General features: G+C 51.9%; 1 protein-coding gene across 1 annotated transcript in view; it reads right to left on the bottom strand.

Annotated features, from left to right (window-relative positions):
- Axl (AXL receptor tyrosine kinase) overlaps nucleotides 1-15,306 on the bottom strand; it is a 27,116-nt gene extending 11,810 nt beyond the window's left edge. Inside the window, exons 1-10 of the mRNA XM_050132003.1 lie at nucleotides 15,024-15,306; nucleotides 13,861-14,086; nucleotides 13,477-13,577; nucleotides 12,404-12,580; nucleotides 6,606-6,686; nucleotides 6,376-6,491; nucleotides 3,182-3,392; nucleotides 2,769-2,908; nucleotides 2,028-2,178; nucleotides 1,672-1,812 (exon numbers count right to left, since the gene is read on the bottom strand). Coding sequence (XP_049987960.1) covers nucleotides 1,672-1,812; nucleotides 2,028-2,178; nucleotides 2,769-2,908; nucleotides 3,182-3,392; nucleotides 6,376-6,491; nucleotides 6,606-6,686; nucleotides 12,404-12,580; nucleotides 13,477-13,577; nucleotides 13,861-14,086; nucleotides 15,024-15,087 — 1,408 coding nt within the window. The 5' untranslated portion in view covers nucleotides 15,088-15,306. The remainder of the gene's footprint in view (nucleotides 1-1,671; nucleotides 1,813-2,027; nucleotides 2,179-2,768; nucleotides 2,909-3,181; nucleotides 3,393-6,375; nucleotides 6,492-6,605; nucleotides 6,687-12,403; nucleotides 12,581-13,476; nucleotides 13,578-13,860; nucleotides 14,087-15,023) is intronic.
- Between the last annotated feature and the right edge of the window lie 964 nt (nucleotides 15,307-16,270).

Genomic DNA, 16,270 nt, shown 5'->3' with positions numbered 1-16,270 from the left:
TATATATATATATACAGTGGGTATGGGTGTGCAGATGTGTATATATACAGTGGTATGAGTGTGCAGATGTGCATACAGTGGGTATGAGTGTGCAAATGTGTATATATGCAGTGGGTATGGGTGTGCAGAGGTGCATATATACAGTGGTATGAGTGTGTAGATGTGTATATATGCGGTGGGTATGAGTGCAGATATACATATAAAGGGTATGAGTTTTGGTACAGGCTAGCTTCAAATTTAGTTGTAGCCAAGGATGACCTTTAAGCTCTGACCCGCCTGCTTCCATCTCCTGAGCACTGGGATTACAGGCATATATCACCACGCCTGGTTTATGCAGTGCTGAGTATGGGTCCCAGGGCCTCGTGCATGCTAGGCAAGTACTTAACCAACTGAGCTACAGCCCCGCCTCTTTTCTTTTTCCTTTTAGGTTTGTTGTAGCTCAGGATGGCTTGAACTCCTAATCCGTCTCCCTCCATAGCCTTCCAAGTGCTGGGATTGCAAGCGTGCACTGCCATGACAGGCTGTCAGCAATGATCTCTAAGAATGTGATTCGGCACGAGAAGAGCATGTGGTGAACATGCAAAGTGTGTGAACTGGCAAATGAGGAGAATAGCAAGAGCACGAGGAAAAGATGGGCGTACAACAGAGCATGGGAGGATTTGAGTGTGTGTGTGTGTGTGTGTGTGTGTGTGTGTGTGTGTGGAGGAGGACAGAGGGAGGAGACAGAAAGGTAACAGGACTGCTAAGGGTGAGGGCATTTGGTCTAAGGTGGGTAAAATTCCTGGAAAAGCAGCTATAGTGTATGGGACAGCTGTGGACTGTCCATTTTTCAGTGGCTGCAATTGTGTCGTGTGCAGTTGTGGATGTAAGGCACACACAGAGTATTCGCAGAGACACTGAACATAACTGGGCATGGTGGTGCCTGCCTTTAGGAGTTCCAGGCCAGCCAGGGGACAGGAGACAGGACCCTGTCTCAAAACAGAAGTTGAGAGCATGTTGGACATGTGTGAGGAACGAAGGGTTGTAACAGGCTTGAGAGGAGGGCGGGTGAGGAGAAGTATGAGCGGGTCTGCAAAGGGCATTTAAAGAAAGTGAGTTGCGTTCTGAGTGGAGGCACAACAGTGCCCGAAGGGTCCAGTGGAAGTAGGTAGAATGTTTGAGAATTGCTGAAGAAATATTTGAAAGAGAGAACCTCTCTCCTTCTTTCTCCTCCCTCCTTCTCCTCTTTTCTCCCATTCTTCCCTCCTCCTCCCTCCCTCCCTTCCTTCCATTGCTCTGTCTATTCATCCCTCATACCTTCCACCCACTCATTTATCCATTGGCCTGTCTATATGTGCATTCATCTATATGTATACCAATTCACACTCCATATGCCCACCCAACATGCATCCGTTTATCCTGTCCGTGAACTCACTACTTGAGATCTGCCTCTGCATCCTAAGTGCTGGGATCTGTGCTCCGCTATCCTTCAGTCTTTCCCCCCACACACATACATCTATCCATCTTTGTGTCTGTCAACCCCTTCTCCGCATACCCATCCATTCATGCATGCACTAAACCATTCAGTGTATATTAATTCACCCCTCACATACCCATGTGTCCTTGAATCTATCCACTCAACCATTCACTGGGCCATTCTAGACACCTCCATCCAGGACCACAGATATCAAAGAAGTGGAGGATTAGAGCAACATGCTTGGGAGGCATGAAGGGAGTGTGGAAAGTACGTGTGACCCTCACTGCATGTTGAAGGGAGGGAAAGAGAGGGGATACAAAAGCCCTTACCCAGATGGTGGAGTGGCTGTCCTTGCCCTGTGAGGAGAAAGGACAGAAGGGAGATGTGCTCAGCGAAGGCAAAACTGGCGTGACACAGTGAACGGTTGGAGGGAGGCTCTGTGTTGGGCTCAGGGTGGGAACAGACTCTAAGTTGGGGGAGCATCCAGAGGCGTGGGGAGCAAATCAAGGGTGCCAGAAAGAGGCAATCCCAAGGGCATCTGGAAGGGGCCTGGGCATGGCTTTGAAGTTACCTGGGCGCCAGGGCTCCAGGGGCACAGGAAGGCTCCAGGGCCCATCCCCAGCAGAAGTATAGGCTGCCACAGACACAGTCAGGTTAGCCACAGGCCTGTCCTCCCGAAGTTTCAGGGTCACCTCTCGCTTTAGTCCTATGTCCATAAGTACCTAGGAAGTCCAGAGGTGACATCAGTACTGATATTTAGGTCCAGAACTCCTAAGACTACAGCCTCAACTCTTCCTCATCCTTAGTCCCTCATCTCTACCCCGTCTCCATATCTCTAGCCCCATGCACTCTGGAAGGCCAACTGCATAGAGCAGGGACTCCACCTCATTCCTAGCAACATCTTTAGCTCCAAACAGTATTTGGCACCAGGCACAGCTCAGATTTTGTTGAAGAAACAAAATCTCATTTTTTCACTTCCATCCAACCTCTTCTAACTTTCCATCCCCTCTCTCCACCTTGGGGTACAGCTAGCCCAGATAAAACATTTGTATAAATTAAAGAAGCACCCCTTCCATAAGATGCTGTAAAGCTTACAATACCAAACCCAAGAAGGTGCTTTTACAGTGCTCACAAAAAGACACTCCTTAGCCCCTGCCTTGTGGACCCATTTAGGATCCTCGGCATTGCCTTAGTAGGCATGGTGCAATGTATAGTACCCGACTTGCACAGCTGCCTGTGTCTACTTTGTCACCTCTTCCCCAGTTCCCTCTTCCCACAACCATTCCACCCTAACCCAGCCAGCAGCACCCACCTCGGGGGTGTCCTGGCCTCGATATGCCAACCGGTACCCTAACAGGGTTCCCTGCAGGGGCACCCTTGGCTCCTGCCAACGCACGAGGGCCTGGCTCCCATTCCGCATGGCGCTAACGTTCTCAGGGGGGCCCAAGGGCACTGGAGGACAGGGAAGAGGGAAGCTGGTACCCCCACCTCTTCCTGACCCCCTCCCCTGTTCCCACGAAGTGGGGCAGGTTGCAAAGAGCACACGCGTGGGCAATTCTTGCAGGCCTTCCATGAGCGGAAGTTCAGGGAGAGATCTGGGGAGAGGCCAGCAGGCAGGGGTCAGGGGCTGGACAAGGAGACTAAGGCCATGTGGGGTAACGGGGTGAGAGGAGAAGCTTGCACAAAGCAAAGCACAATGGCATCTTCCTCCCAAGACCTTCTTACCTCCTTCCGTGGTCTCCACAGGAAGCCAATGGGTCCAGGGCGAGGGGCCCTGGCTGCTGGTGCAGGATACCCGGATGTGATATGGGGTATGAGGAAGGAGCTTTTCCAGCCGAAGCTGGTGAGGGGGCACAGATACTTGCAACGTGAGAGGTTCTTCTGGAGGATCTGGCTCTCCCAGCCAGATGCCCACCCCATCGTCTGACAGTACAGCCTGAGGATCGGGAAGACATGAGGACCAGAGGACAGTCTCACCACTCTTGATCGTGGTCCCAGTGAGACTATATAACTTTGTAATAGTATCTATATAGTAGATATGTGGGTGTGGATGTCTCTCTCTATGTGTGCATCTGAGTATGCAGTTGTCTCTGAGTGTGTACACATCTCTTTGCATTCGCATGCATGTATATTGTAACTTCACAACAGGACAACATGGACAGATACTCAGATTTGCAAAGAAGCCATATGGTCTCACCATCCATGTCTTGCCATTTGCAAAAGCCACCTCTGGCAAGACTCCCTTTGCCCTTTCTGAGCCTCAACGTCCTCATTTAGAGGACCAGAGATACCTTGAAAGAAAGGTACAAGCTGAAGGAGTGGTTCAGTGTAGAGCACTTGCCCAGTGCACACACTGGGTCCCCAGTGTCACACAGACAAACACCCATAAACAAAGCCCCAAAACAACAACAAAAAGACCAGACCAAACAAACACATAAACAAAAAGATTAACTGTGGTTGCGCAGCTGGTGTGGTGATACACCCCATAATCCCAGCTCTCAGTGACACACACCCAGAATCCCAGCTCTCAGTGAGGCGGTAGACTCACCAATTCAAGGACAGCCTTGTCTCAGGAAAAAAAAAATCTTATCTTGAAGAAAATGAATCAGGGCCAGGCAGTGGTAGCACTTGCCTTTAATCCCAGCACTAGGGAAGCAGAGGTAGGGAGATCTTGGGAGTTTGAGACCAGCCTGGTCTATAGAACGAGTTCCAGGACAGTTAGGGCTATACAGAAAAAAACTTGTCTTGAAAAACAAAAAGAAAAAGCCAGTCTCCAGATCTTGCTTCTTATTGAGTGACAAGGGGACTTGTCATATGTCAAACGATGTAGATTAGTTTGTCTATACAGAATAATCTCAATTTGCTCTCTTCCTGACTTCTTTTTTTTTTTTTTTTTTCTGAAATAGAGTGTCACTGTGTATTCCTGGCTGGTGTGGAACTTGCTACATAGACCAATCTGGCTTCAAACTCAAGCGATCCACCTGCCTCTTACTCTCCAGAGACAGAGACAAAGGGCATATTCCACTATGCCTGGTGTTGTTGTTATGGTTATTTATTTGTGAGTGTGAGTATGTGCATTGCAGGACAATTTCCGTGAGTCAGTTCTTTCCTACTACACTTGGGTCCTGGGAATTGATTTCCTTTACCTGCTGAGCCATCTTGCTGGCCCCCACATTGTTTTTTGAGACAGGGTCTCTCAATAGGACGTGGAACTCACTGATCTGGCTAAGATGGCCAGCCAGTGAGTTCTGGGGATCGGCCATCTCCATCTGCCCAGTACTGGTATTACAAGTGTGTTCCACTACGCTCTTCTCTTTGGTGTTGGTTTGAGGGATCAAACTCATGTCCCCAAGGTTGCATGCTAAGCACTGTGCTGACTGAGACATACCCTCAACCCCCCTTTCTTGGCGTGACTGGAGACAAACCCAAAGGTCTCATACATGTCACGCAAATATTTAACCACTGAACTATACCTCAGCCCCCCAAAATATTTTTCAAGTGCCTACTATGTGCTAAGACCTTGTTAAACCTCCTGTTCGTGAGTAAGGACACCTAATTCCTCTTCTCCACTTATAGGCTCAATTCTTTTTCACCTTCCAATTTTATAGATGGTGAGGTTGAGACCCAGAATTTCAGTAGCTTTCCCAAAGTGACACAGTCCCCAGAGAGAGGGTGACACCGTTATTACAAGACCTGAGAAGGAGGCAAGCCAGTGGTGGGAAGCAGGAGGGGACAGGCCTGCTCTCTGACCTACAGTGACAGATGGGAAGAGGAACCTCTGCCAGGACAAAGGGGAGATGGGTGCAGACAGTGGGCTCAAACCCACTCCTACTTCTCTTTTCCCTGGGACAGCCATGACCCTCCCTCAGGAACTGTCCAGCCTGAGCCTGTGGCAGCAGGAAGTGAGACCTGGAGAGGGAGGAACACACACTTCTGCTTTTCTTGGGCACTGCCTGGATGTGGGTAGGAGTGCAGCTGCTGCCTGACCGACACTGGAGGCCTTTCAAGTTGGAGAAACTTCAGGATTGAATCTCAGTTTTGGTCTTCTAGCTAGGGGGCGGCCATTTTCCTTCCTGGATCTCTCAGTTCTATACCTTGAAAGAGAACGCCTCTCTGTGGTAAATTCTAGGCAGGGGCTCTACCACTGAGCCACACTTCCAGCCCCTTGGGATTCTAGGCAGGGGGCTCTACCACTGAGCCACACCCCAGCCCCTCACTGGGGGATTCTAGGCAGGGGCTCTACCACTGAGCCACACTTCCAGCCCCTTGGGATTCTAGGCAGGGGCTCTACCACTGAGCCACACCCCCCAGCCCCTCACTGGGGGATTCTAGGCAGGGGCTCTACCACTGAGCCACACCCCAGCCCCTCACTGGGGGATTCTAGGCAGGGGCTCTACCATCAGCCTCATCAGTCTGACTTATGTACTAGGCAACACTGGGGTGACCATGTGACTAACAGTATTGTCCTCAGAGCCCACATGCCAGAGGGGGACAGACCCGCTGCAGACAGTGACAACCTAGAGTGGTCAGGGCAAAGACAGTAAGTATATAGTGCTGTGGCTGTAACAGCCACAAGTCCTGCTGGCTCAGAGCTCCCCATCTGGCCAAGGTCAATATCATCAGTTAATAGCCCATAATACATCTCCAGACACTGCTTTAAGTTGGCTACTTGCCTTCATTTTCTGAATTCTCATTCCTATCCCATAACTGTTACCCTCATGCCCATCTTAGAGATGGGAGAGCTGAGGTCCACAATGGTTATGGAATTTTCTCAAGTCCACACAGCCAACAGGTAAGGTGGGGATTAAAACCCAGGACACTTGAATTAACTAGTGTCCTTGTTCTTTCCCAACACTGGTGTGGAAGGGCTGGTTTTCCGTGGGGCACGGATGGAAGCGATCAGTGTCAGAGGGTCTCACCTGCAGGTTGCAGTGGGTAAGAGGATAGATGCCACTCAGGCCAGGGGTCCAAGCTACCTCTAGCTCCGTGGGATGTCTTGAAACCACGTGGAGATGGCGAGGCCTCTGGGGGAGCACTGTGGACAGATGAGGGAAAGGCTGACTCTTGGGAACCGTCCCCCAAAGCTGGCCACATTCCCTCCACCTTCTCTGGCCTCTCGTCCAGCCTCCCCAAAGATTCTTGTTGTCACCTGTGATAGTAGCTGTGCGGGAGGTGGTGACGCCCTTGGCATTGTGGGCTTCACAGGAGAAAGAAGACGTCTTGTTCAGGCCTGGGGAAGAATATGAGAAAGCAGTCCAGTGTCACGTGGGGGAAGGAGAGACCCCAGGCTATGCTGAGCCCCCACACCTTGCTTGGCCTGGCCAGGTCAGTCCAGCCCACCTCCACATGGAATGGAAGTGCAGGGGAAAGAGAACAACATGTTAGGAGCATGGATTCCTTTTCCAGACACCAGTCTTATGCCTCACTACATGAGTGCACGAACACACATGACCCATGCAGGCTCACATAGTTACACCGTCATACCCAGACAGTGGTCCACACAGCCACATACACACATATGCGGGTACACACAGAAACACGCATGCTTACATACATATACGCGCGCACACACACACACACACACACACACACTCAACTCACACAGACTCATTAAGACACACGAAGCACTCACATCTGCCGAGCCAGACGGTACACACCTGTCATTTCAGATAATTAGCAAGCTGAGGCAGGGGGATCTCAAATTCAAGCCTGCCTGGCAGTGTGAGTACAGGACTCAGTCTCAAAATTAGACAGTAAAAACAGATTGAAAGGGGCTGGAGAGGCGGCTTAGTGGTTAAGAGCACTGACTGCTCTTGCAGAGGACCTGGGTTCAGTTCCCAGCACACACATGGCAGCTCACGACTGCCTATAATGTCAGTTCCAGGGGATCCAATGCCCTCTCTGACCTCCATTATCACAGCTTGTTTGTGGTCTACACACCTACACTCAGGCACATACACATACATATAAAAGAAATAAATAGCAGATCGAAAGCAAGATTCTGGATGTGGCTCAGTGGTGGAGTACTTTCCCATGGTGTGGAAGGCCCTGGGTTCAGTCACCATCACTGCAGAGAAAGTGAGCCGGGCCCTTGCACACATGTACCAACGTATCAACACATACTCACACAGGCCCACACAGATTTCCAGAGAGACACAAACAATGAACACACACTTAAGGACGGACGTGTGTGGTGTGTACAAGTGTTTGCTCATTGATGAATTTGTCTCCTACACCTGCTTTCTCTTCAGTCTGCTACTGACACGCTGGCCTTCTGGTGTTTCTCGGTTTCTCTCTCTGTCTCTGTGTGTGTGTGTGTGTGTGTGTGTGTGTGTGTCTGTCTGTCTCTCTCTTACACACACACAAACACATGCACGCACACACAGTCTTCCCATGGGTACCTATCAGACTTCTCCCTCCTTCCTTTAGGCTTTCTTCTCGGATGACACACCTAAGCTAGTTACCCTGTCCCTGACTAGTCCGTGTAGAACTGAAACCTGCCTCCATATCTGCCCTCTCCCCTGCTTTGCTGTTCCCACCTCCTCGTTGCCAGTATGCTTCACAGGATACCCAAGAACCATATTGCTAAGGACTCTCCCTCAACAGACTGTCCATTCTAGGAGAGCCGAGCTCATCTGTTTAAGGAACCCTATGGTGGCAGCATGGCCTGGCACACAGTGCATGCTCCACAAACATCTGTTGAATGAGTGAGTGAATTTTTAAAAAGATTTAGTAGTGTGTGTGTGTGTGTGTGTGTCTACCACACGTGTTCAGGTGACCTCAAAGGTCAGAAGAAGGCATGGGATTCCTAGGAGGTAGAAGTACAGGAGGTTGTGAGTTGGCCCTTGTAGGTGCTGGGAACTGAACTTGGGTCCTCTGCAAGAACAGTAGATACTCTTATTGGCTTAGCCATCTCTCCAGCTCGACTGCATCTTTCTGATTAAGTCCAGGGCTTTGTGCATGTTAATTCAATGCTCTACTCATGAGCCACACCCCCAGGTCCTCTCTGATGATTCTAGATAGATGCCCACTGCTAAACTACATCCCCAGGCTTCCTTTTGCTTTTTCTTTGAATTTTCCAGACTGGCTTGAGCAGACCCTGTAGCTCAGAAGGGTTTTGAACATGTAATTCTCTTGTCTCAGCATCCGGAGTAGCTAGGATTATAGGCAGGCAAAACTAAGCCTGAGAAGCAAATGAACTCACGTGTGTGTGCATCTGTCTTTGGGTGTGCAAGGAAGAAAGGGGAGATTGTATAATGTAACAGGCATGCAAGCCAGTTAATATGTTTTGAATAAACGTCTTTGTTTTTCTGGGAGAAATTTGTGGTCCAAGGAACTTGTCTGAGTCCCTCCCTCATTTTTGTCTCTGTGTACCCACCCCTTCTGTGTGTACACCTGTGTCACCACCATGCACACACACACACAAATGTACAAATACAAACACCAAGACACAAGCATGCAAACACACAGATATGCATTGCCCATTTGTGCAAGGTCCCTGATACATGCATGTCAGTGTAAAAGATGAGTGAAGGCCCTAGTATTGGGCCTGCAATTCTGAGCGTGGTGGATGCTGATGTGCGTGCGTTTACCCATCTGTGTTTCATGGCTCGTGTAAGTCTGGGGACATCGTGTACTTGTGTGATTCTGGCATCTACATTTGTGCGAGCGCGGCGTTCCCTCCACCTGGTATTTTGGAGAGTGGCCTCGCTAGTCAGACACAAAGTTTCCTTTTCTCGGTCAGCAGAGGGAGTGGAACTGGGGAAAATCTGTCTCGAAGGCCGGAAGGGGGTGGGCAAGGAAGGGCCCTAGCCGAGGCTGCCGGGGAGGACTGCGTTCCCGCCAAGGTCAGGTGCCCGCGCCGCAGCCCCCGCAGCCTGAGAAGGGATGCGTGGCCCAGTAAGGGCGGCTAGAGGTTGCCAGCGCTGGATCGCATCCAGCCACCTGGCACGTGGGGACCACTACGCGGGAGCTGGCGCCACAGGCCAGCCGGAGCAACCCTGGGGCAAAGCGGGGCGGGGGGAGGGGGGTTCTGGAGCTCGGTTCTGTTCCAACCGCAGCATTCCTGCCCCCGCCTGAGTCACGGGGCGCCCCCACCCTCCACTTCCGGCCTGTCCTGGGGGCACAGCCTGGGGTTCCACATTCTCATGTCCCCGAGGCTGCATCTCAAATAAGGACTCTAGGATGAACCAAGGGGTCTGGGACCCCTCTCTCCTCCTGCACTCCATTGCTCCACAAGATCCTGTGGACTCCAGATGTGTTTTCCAGATGTACTGCCCCGCCCCCACCCCATCCGCTCACCCCCACCCTTGGCTTTTCCAGGGGAACGAGAGATGGAGAGAGAAGAGGACACGCCCTGACTCAGATAGAGAGGGACAGAGGCATACACACACGCACAAACTGACAAAATTCCTTCACAAAGCACCCTCCCCTCCCCCCACAGTGAATCACTCTTAAATACACAGGGGCCGTTATTAGCGCGAATATAAACACAAGAATGCAGCTCTGGCTAAGCTATACACCATCCACAGGGCGGATGCTGTCCCAAACACAGTGACATAAATGCCCTGGGACTTACTGGTAAACACATGGGGGCTGACGATGAGGCTAGCTCCCCCCCCATAAGCCAACCAATGTGGGGAGGAACACATAAATACACAATCCAACCTGCACACATCCACTGTAAACACCTGGCCAAATAATATACATAGACGTTCATATTGACAAACAAATCTCAGCAGACTACGCACTGAGCACCAAACACATGTCAACATTGACAAGGACAAACAAATACTACAAACTAGGAAGCAATAAAAGTTAATGTTAACCCCACCACCACCACATCATACCCCCAAGAGACGGGGTGGAGATTGCCAAGCCTTTATCCCTGCCAGAACACAGACGCAGGCGGATGGGAAAACACAAGTATTGCATAGCCACGACGGCCCTCCGTGGAGACCGCAAGATGGGGATGTTGCCACATACATATGGGTTGGCGCAGATGCATGGATGACAGGTGAGTGCCTGGGGTTCAGTCACCAAGAATCAGGGGGAGTTAGTACAGGGAGACCCCAGAGAGAGCAGAAGCCTGTTATAATATTCTGCTGCGAATCTCAGCCTCTTTGTCGCTCTCTCTTTTGTACATACTAAGACACAGAATTCATGTTGACAGTGCAGGGATTACAGGCACACGCTGCCATGCCCCATGTGACCTCACGCCAGGACAGTGACCCACAGGTGCACTCCCGTGAGCCAATGTGTTGCCTTAATACACAAAAGTGCTCAAGCTAGCCATATGGTGTCAACAGCTCTGGCCTCCACAGTGTCAACAGCCGTGGACACAGAACACAGAGGGAAAACCAGTAGCCGGTATTGATATTTAGTGACACCCACAAGAACACTCAGAGAGCCACAGAAGCTGGTCCCCAGTACGACATACTCTCCTACAAGGCAGTCGGTGCTGATGGATACGCTGATTCAGGCGGGCACGGCTACATGTGTAGATGTCCCCCTTCCCCAGCAGATGTGTTCTGAGTTCCTTACCTCTCTGCAGGTGCTTCTGATCTGGTCATAACGTGCTGTTATTCACACGAGACCCTCTTACACTTGTGTGTCCCATTGCTCCCTCCCCCTCTTCTTGTCCAGCCAGGCTGACTCAGGCTCCATTCCTATTCCTACCAGACCACTCAAGCCACAGGCCTGAGTCATCCCTCTGGGGGCCGGCACACTCATCACACTTCCTTGCACACTCAGGACTCCCAGAATGCTAAGAATGTGAGCCCTTCCCTCCACACCGAAAGACCCCTTCTCACCTCCCGAGGAGCAGCAGGTGAGGTTTTTAGGAAGCTGTTCCTCTTAGGGTTTGGCTGCCTCCCCTGATGAGCTACCCCCATGTGTAGCTCATCTTCTTCTATAAGGGGACACTCTATGCGCAAGGTCCCCTAGCCATGTCTGATGACTGTGTGTTCCTAAGCAGAGTGCCCCATCTGTATAGTACAGAAAGGGAGGGTCATTCTGAAATAGGGGTCCCAACATTCAGATCACACTATCAGTGTCTCTCCATGCTGGATCACTTTGGTGGCCTCTTCTCTTTTGAGACAAGGACTTCTATAGCCCAGGCTAGTTTCAAACTCAGAATGTAGCCAGAGCTAGCTTTGAACTTGATACATAGTTGAAGGTGGTCTGGACCTTCAGGTACTGCTGCCTCCGCCACCCAAGTGCTAATGTTACAGGCATTCACCACCAAGTATGGAGTGCTTCGAATGGACTCAGGCAAGCATCCCACCGACTGATCAGCACCTCTGCCCTTTGTTTTTCCTTATCGACAGGGTCTCACACTGTAACCCAGGCTGCCTAGAATGCACTGTGTCATCTAGACAGACCTCAGACTGCTGAAAATCCTTCTGCCTCAGCTTCCCAAGTTCTGGGATTGTAGGTATGAGCCTTCATCTCGTCTTCTCTAATTTTCCTTCTCTGTGGGTCACTTTCTCTACCTCGTTCTACTCTGGGCTCTGTGTTCCCAGGAAACCCCAGCTGAGCAGAGACCTCCTCCCATTGGTTGAGGTCCAGGGGACACTTCAGGGCAGGAGGTGGGCAGGTCGAAGGAGGAAGTGGATGGAGGAGGTTGTTGGTTAGTTCTGATGCCCTGCTTGGGTTAAGGGCTAACAAAGGAGCAGTAGGCCTACACACTTGGGCCACTGAACAGCTGAGAGGAAATTTGGGACAAAGAATGCTATTCAGAGAGAGAGAGGCTAGGGTGAACAGAGAGAAGCTGGGGGTGAACAGAAACATACACAGAGAAACAGTGAGAAAATGTTTGAGAAACAGAGGGATGGAGAACAGACAGATGAAAAAGTCACAGAGAGGAAAATAAGACAGAGAGTCAGACACAGGGACAAGTGGACAGCCGCAGTGATTGATGGGCCCATGCTCTACTCTTGGACTCACCTGGAGCTTGCAGCCTGTGCTGAGAGCTGTGGCCTATGACGGGGGCCAGGGGAACAGCATCTTGAAGCCAGAATAGGTTCACGGGTTCAGGCGGTCCCTGGGCTTGGCAGCTTAGGTTGAAGGGGGTGTTGGCTGGCACAGCTTTATCCTCAGGCTCCTCCAGAAAGTATGGGAGACCTGGGCAGTTGGTGGTAGAAACTGAGTTCCCCTGAACTTCTCAGGGACCAGATTGTCATTAGGATATTGGAAGTGCTAAACACTTGACCTACCCTGCAGGGTCTTTGACTTTTCCCTTATTCTGATTTCTTTATGCGTCTGTGCCTAGGACCATGCTTCCAATGTCTGCCTCACCACCTTGGGCAATATCTAGGGCAGGGCATATGAGAGTCTCACCTCTTCTCCTGTTTTTTTTTTCTCTTCCTCATCCTCCCCTTCCTTCTCCCCACCTCCCACCTCTCTGTGTTTGTTGTTGTTGTTGTTGTTATTTGTTGTTTTTGTTTTGTTTTGTTTGAGACAGGGTTTCTCTACACAGCCCTTGCTGTCTTGTAATTCACTTTGTAGACCAGGCTGGCCTTGAACTCACAGAGATCCTCCTCTCTCTGACTTCTCAGTGCTGGAATTAAAGGTGTACACCACCATGCCTGTCTCTTCTCTTTTTGAGACAGGGTCTTGCTATATACCACAGATTGGCCTCAAACTGCAGATCCTCCTGCCTCAGCCTCCTGAAGGTGGTGCTTTATGTGTGTATCACCATGCCTGGGTTTCCTTCTATCATTTTACTAATGAAGAAATTATGTCCTTGGCATGATAGGAACATTAAGTCACATGTCTCTGACCCTTACCATATCCTGCTTCAAATATATCTGCTCTCCCAGGACATCCAATATCTCCCCAAATGCCTTTCCCTCTGGGACATAGGATTTCCCTTAGACCTGTTCCCAACATAATTTATGCCCCCCCAGCCTCCTCAACCCTCACGATTCCCTACATCTCTAGGCTTTATGTCCTGATGGAAAAACTCTGAGTTCTCTATTACCCACCGTGCCATCAGAAGCTCTGACCCGAGAACTCACCTTCCAGCCCTACATAGCCCGGCTGAGACATGAAGGTCCGTCCTCCCAGGTGCACCATACACTGGTACTTTCCTGCATCTTCAAGCTGCAGGGATGAGATTCTGGAAGGGAAGAGAAGGGACAGAGTGGTTCAGGGTTAGGACTCGATACCGGGAGAATCAGCAGAACTGAAAGAGAGGGTCTGGACAAGAAACCCATAGAGGACTGAAATAGGCACTATTTTTAACTCATTTGTACAGAAGAGGAAAACGAAACCCAGAGATCACATCACAAGTTCAGGGCCACATGGCCAGTAAGCTGTCAAGCAGAGGTTCCCGGTCCAGGTAGAGTGGCTGCCCAGTGGCTGTGTGCACGGAGACCGCTGGTCAGGGACAGGTGCCACACCTGAGCTGACTGACGACTTTCCATTCATCTTGCCAGTCTTCCCCCAGGGGCACCTGGGTCTGGGTGTTATCAGCCAGCTCTAAGATCTGTTCGTCTCGAAGCCACATGACCTCGGGGGGCTCCCCCTGAACCTGGAGCTCACATCGAAGGGTTCCTGTGAGTCCTCTGGCACCGGTGATATTCCCTGGGTTCCCCACAAACAGACTGTCAGCCTCGGTCTGTGTGTCTGTCGGGGAGATGGTAAGGAGTGTGTTTAGGAACCCCACAGTCCGTTGCTCCTCTCTTCTACTCCTTCTGTCTGCCCACCACTGCCAGGACCCTACATAGTTGTAGAATGATCTCAGGGGAGGGGTGGGAGTAGAGGCATTGGGGGAGGATGGGAGTCTTCCCAGGGGACTGAGGTCCGGCTTCCATCCCATGTTCAGTCTGCTGGGAGGAAGGCCTGGGATCTGGCAGCCTCCCACGCCCTGGACTGCCTGGCAAGGCCGGTCCCTGCCATTCCGGTCTCCAGGGACTTCACAGTCTGAACTGGGAGATAGAGGGAAAGAAAACGGAGCAGAGAAGTGAAGGGAAGGGGGGAGGGAGGGAAGAAGGGAGGGAGAGGAAGAGAGAGAGACAGAGAGAGAGAGATAGATATAGATAGAGAGAGATAGATAGAGAGAGCGCACTCCAGCAGGGCAAGAACAAGTGGTGGAGGGGGACAGCAGTGACAAGGGGGCCCCAGGACTCCCAAGCCCCCCTTCTTCAGCCTGTCTCTACCTTTGTTAGGGAAAGTCCCTTTCCAACCGTCTGTCCCCCACCACCCGAGTTCTGTCTCTCTCCTCAGGACCCAGATTCATCAGTCCCCAGCCCTCCCTTAGCTTCTTCCATCTGTCTTTCTGCCCCGTCCATCTTCTGGTCCTGACCCTCCCAGTTTCTGTTTCTTATCCTTCTGTTCCTCTCTCAGTTGCTTTTCTTACCCCTCCACTCTGCTCCGAGTCTGTTTCTTTCTGTCCCCGTCCCCCCACCCCCATCTCCCGCAAGTCGGCTCTCTGTCGTCCTAAGGAAACTCCCTAAACCAGCCCAGCACCCCAAACACCTGCCAGCCAGCCCCCACCCGCTCACTCCCCCTGCCCTGTGTCCCATCAGCGGGTGTCACTCCTCAGGGAGTCCCCATCACTCACCCTTAGGAGCCGCGTACCCCCAGCACCACAGCGCCAAGCACCAGGCCAGCGGGACCCTGCCCATCCTCAGGACACCACTACAGCAATCGTTGCCAAACTTTCTTCCGAAGTTGATGGGCACCTCTCTCGGGAAGGGGGCAGGGCCGGGTTGTCCCCGGCCCTCCCCCCAGCTCTAGGCTCCAGGGATTTGGCACTGCCCGCCTGGCACAGCGGGAGCCCCTCGGCTGGCTCAACTCCTCCGCAGCTAGCTGCCTTCCCGGCTACCCAGCCTCATTCTCTCCCTCCCAGACTTCTTTTCCCCGCCCCTGGCTCCCCCTCCGCCTCCGCCCACTAGGGCCCCAGCCCAGGGGCCATTGGGACTCGGAGGGGTTAACTAAAAGAGAAGAGTGCTGGGTCGGCCTCGTCTTAAAGGGGCCTTGGCGCCTTGGAGAGGGGCTGGGGAGGTGGAAGACTTTTGTGGTTGATGGTGTCTGAGGTCCGATCCTGGGCTAGTGAGTTAGGAGAATGGGCGCTGTCCCCCTGGACTCTCCCAGGGTCTGGTAAACATTCCTGCAGAATTTCCACTCCTCTCAGTCCAAGACGCCCCCCCTTTCGGGCCTCCACCCTCAGCCCAGCCTCCCAGGCCTCCCTTCACTCCCCTACACAGCAGCTTAAACAAGGACATACACATTCTCTCTCTCTCTCTCTCTCTCTCTCTCTCTCTCTCTCTCTCTCTCTCTCTCTCTCTCTCTCTCTCTCTCTCTCGGCATTGACACAGAAGCTGGGACAGGTAGAGACACGCAATGGCATGCTGCCTGCCCTCACCTGAGCTGGGTCAGGCGTTTGCATGCTGGAGAAGTCCGACAAATGGAAGGGTCACTGCGGGATGGGCGGACCCTGGGTGGGGGCACGCATCTAAGGAGACATCAACCCTCTCAGCCACCGAAGCCCACCTGAACACAGAAACAGGAATCCAGAGGTGGCTGCAGACTGGAGTGGGAATTCCAGCGCTGTCCCAGCCATGCGACGATGGGTAGTGGGCAAGTGCCCATCTTCCCGAGTCTCAGTGTGCCTAGCTGTAAGATGGGAATGAGGACAGCCCCTGCTAACGTAGCCGGCCAGTGCGAGAACGATCTAGGTCAAAGTGCAGTGCAGTTCTTTGCACGTGGGTAGCCCAGCTGACAAGGTGCCCAGGATTTTTGGCATCCCATTGTCTTTCTCTGCACTTGCGCTGTTTGCTCCTTCCTCCTCGGGGGAACCTTGCATCC

This window comes from Alexandromys fortis, unplaced genomic scaffold, assembly GCF_014885135.2.
Source record: "Alexandromys fortis isolate MF-2015 unplaced genomic scaffold, M_Fortis_MF-2015_v1.1 scaffold_394, whole genome shotgun sequence".
Taxonomy (NCBI): Eukaryota; Metazoa; Chordata; class Mammalia; order Rodentia; family Cricetidae; genus Alexandromys; species Alexandromys fortis.
Note: the sequence above shows the minus strand (reverse complement) of the source record. Positions and strands in the feature narration are given on the sequence as shown.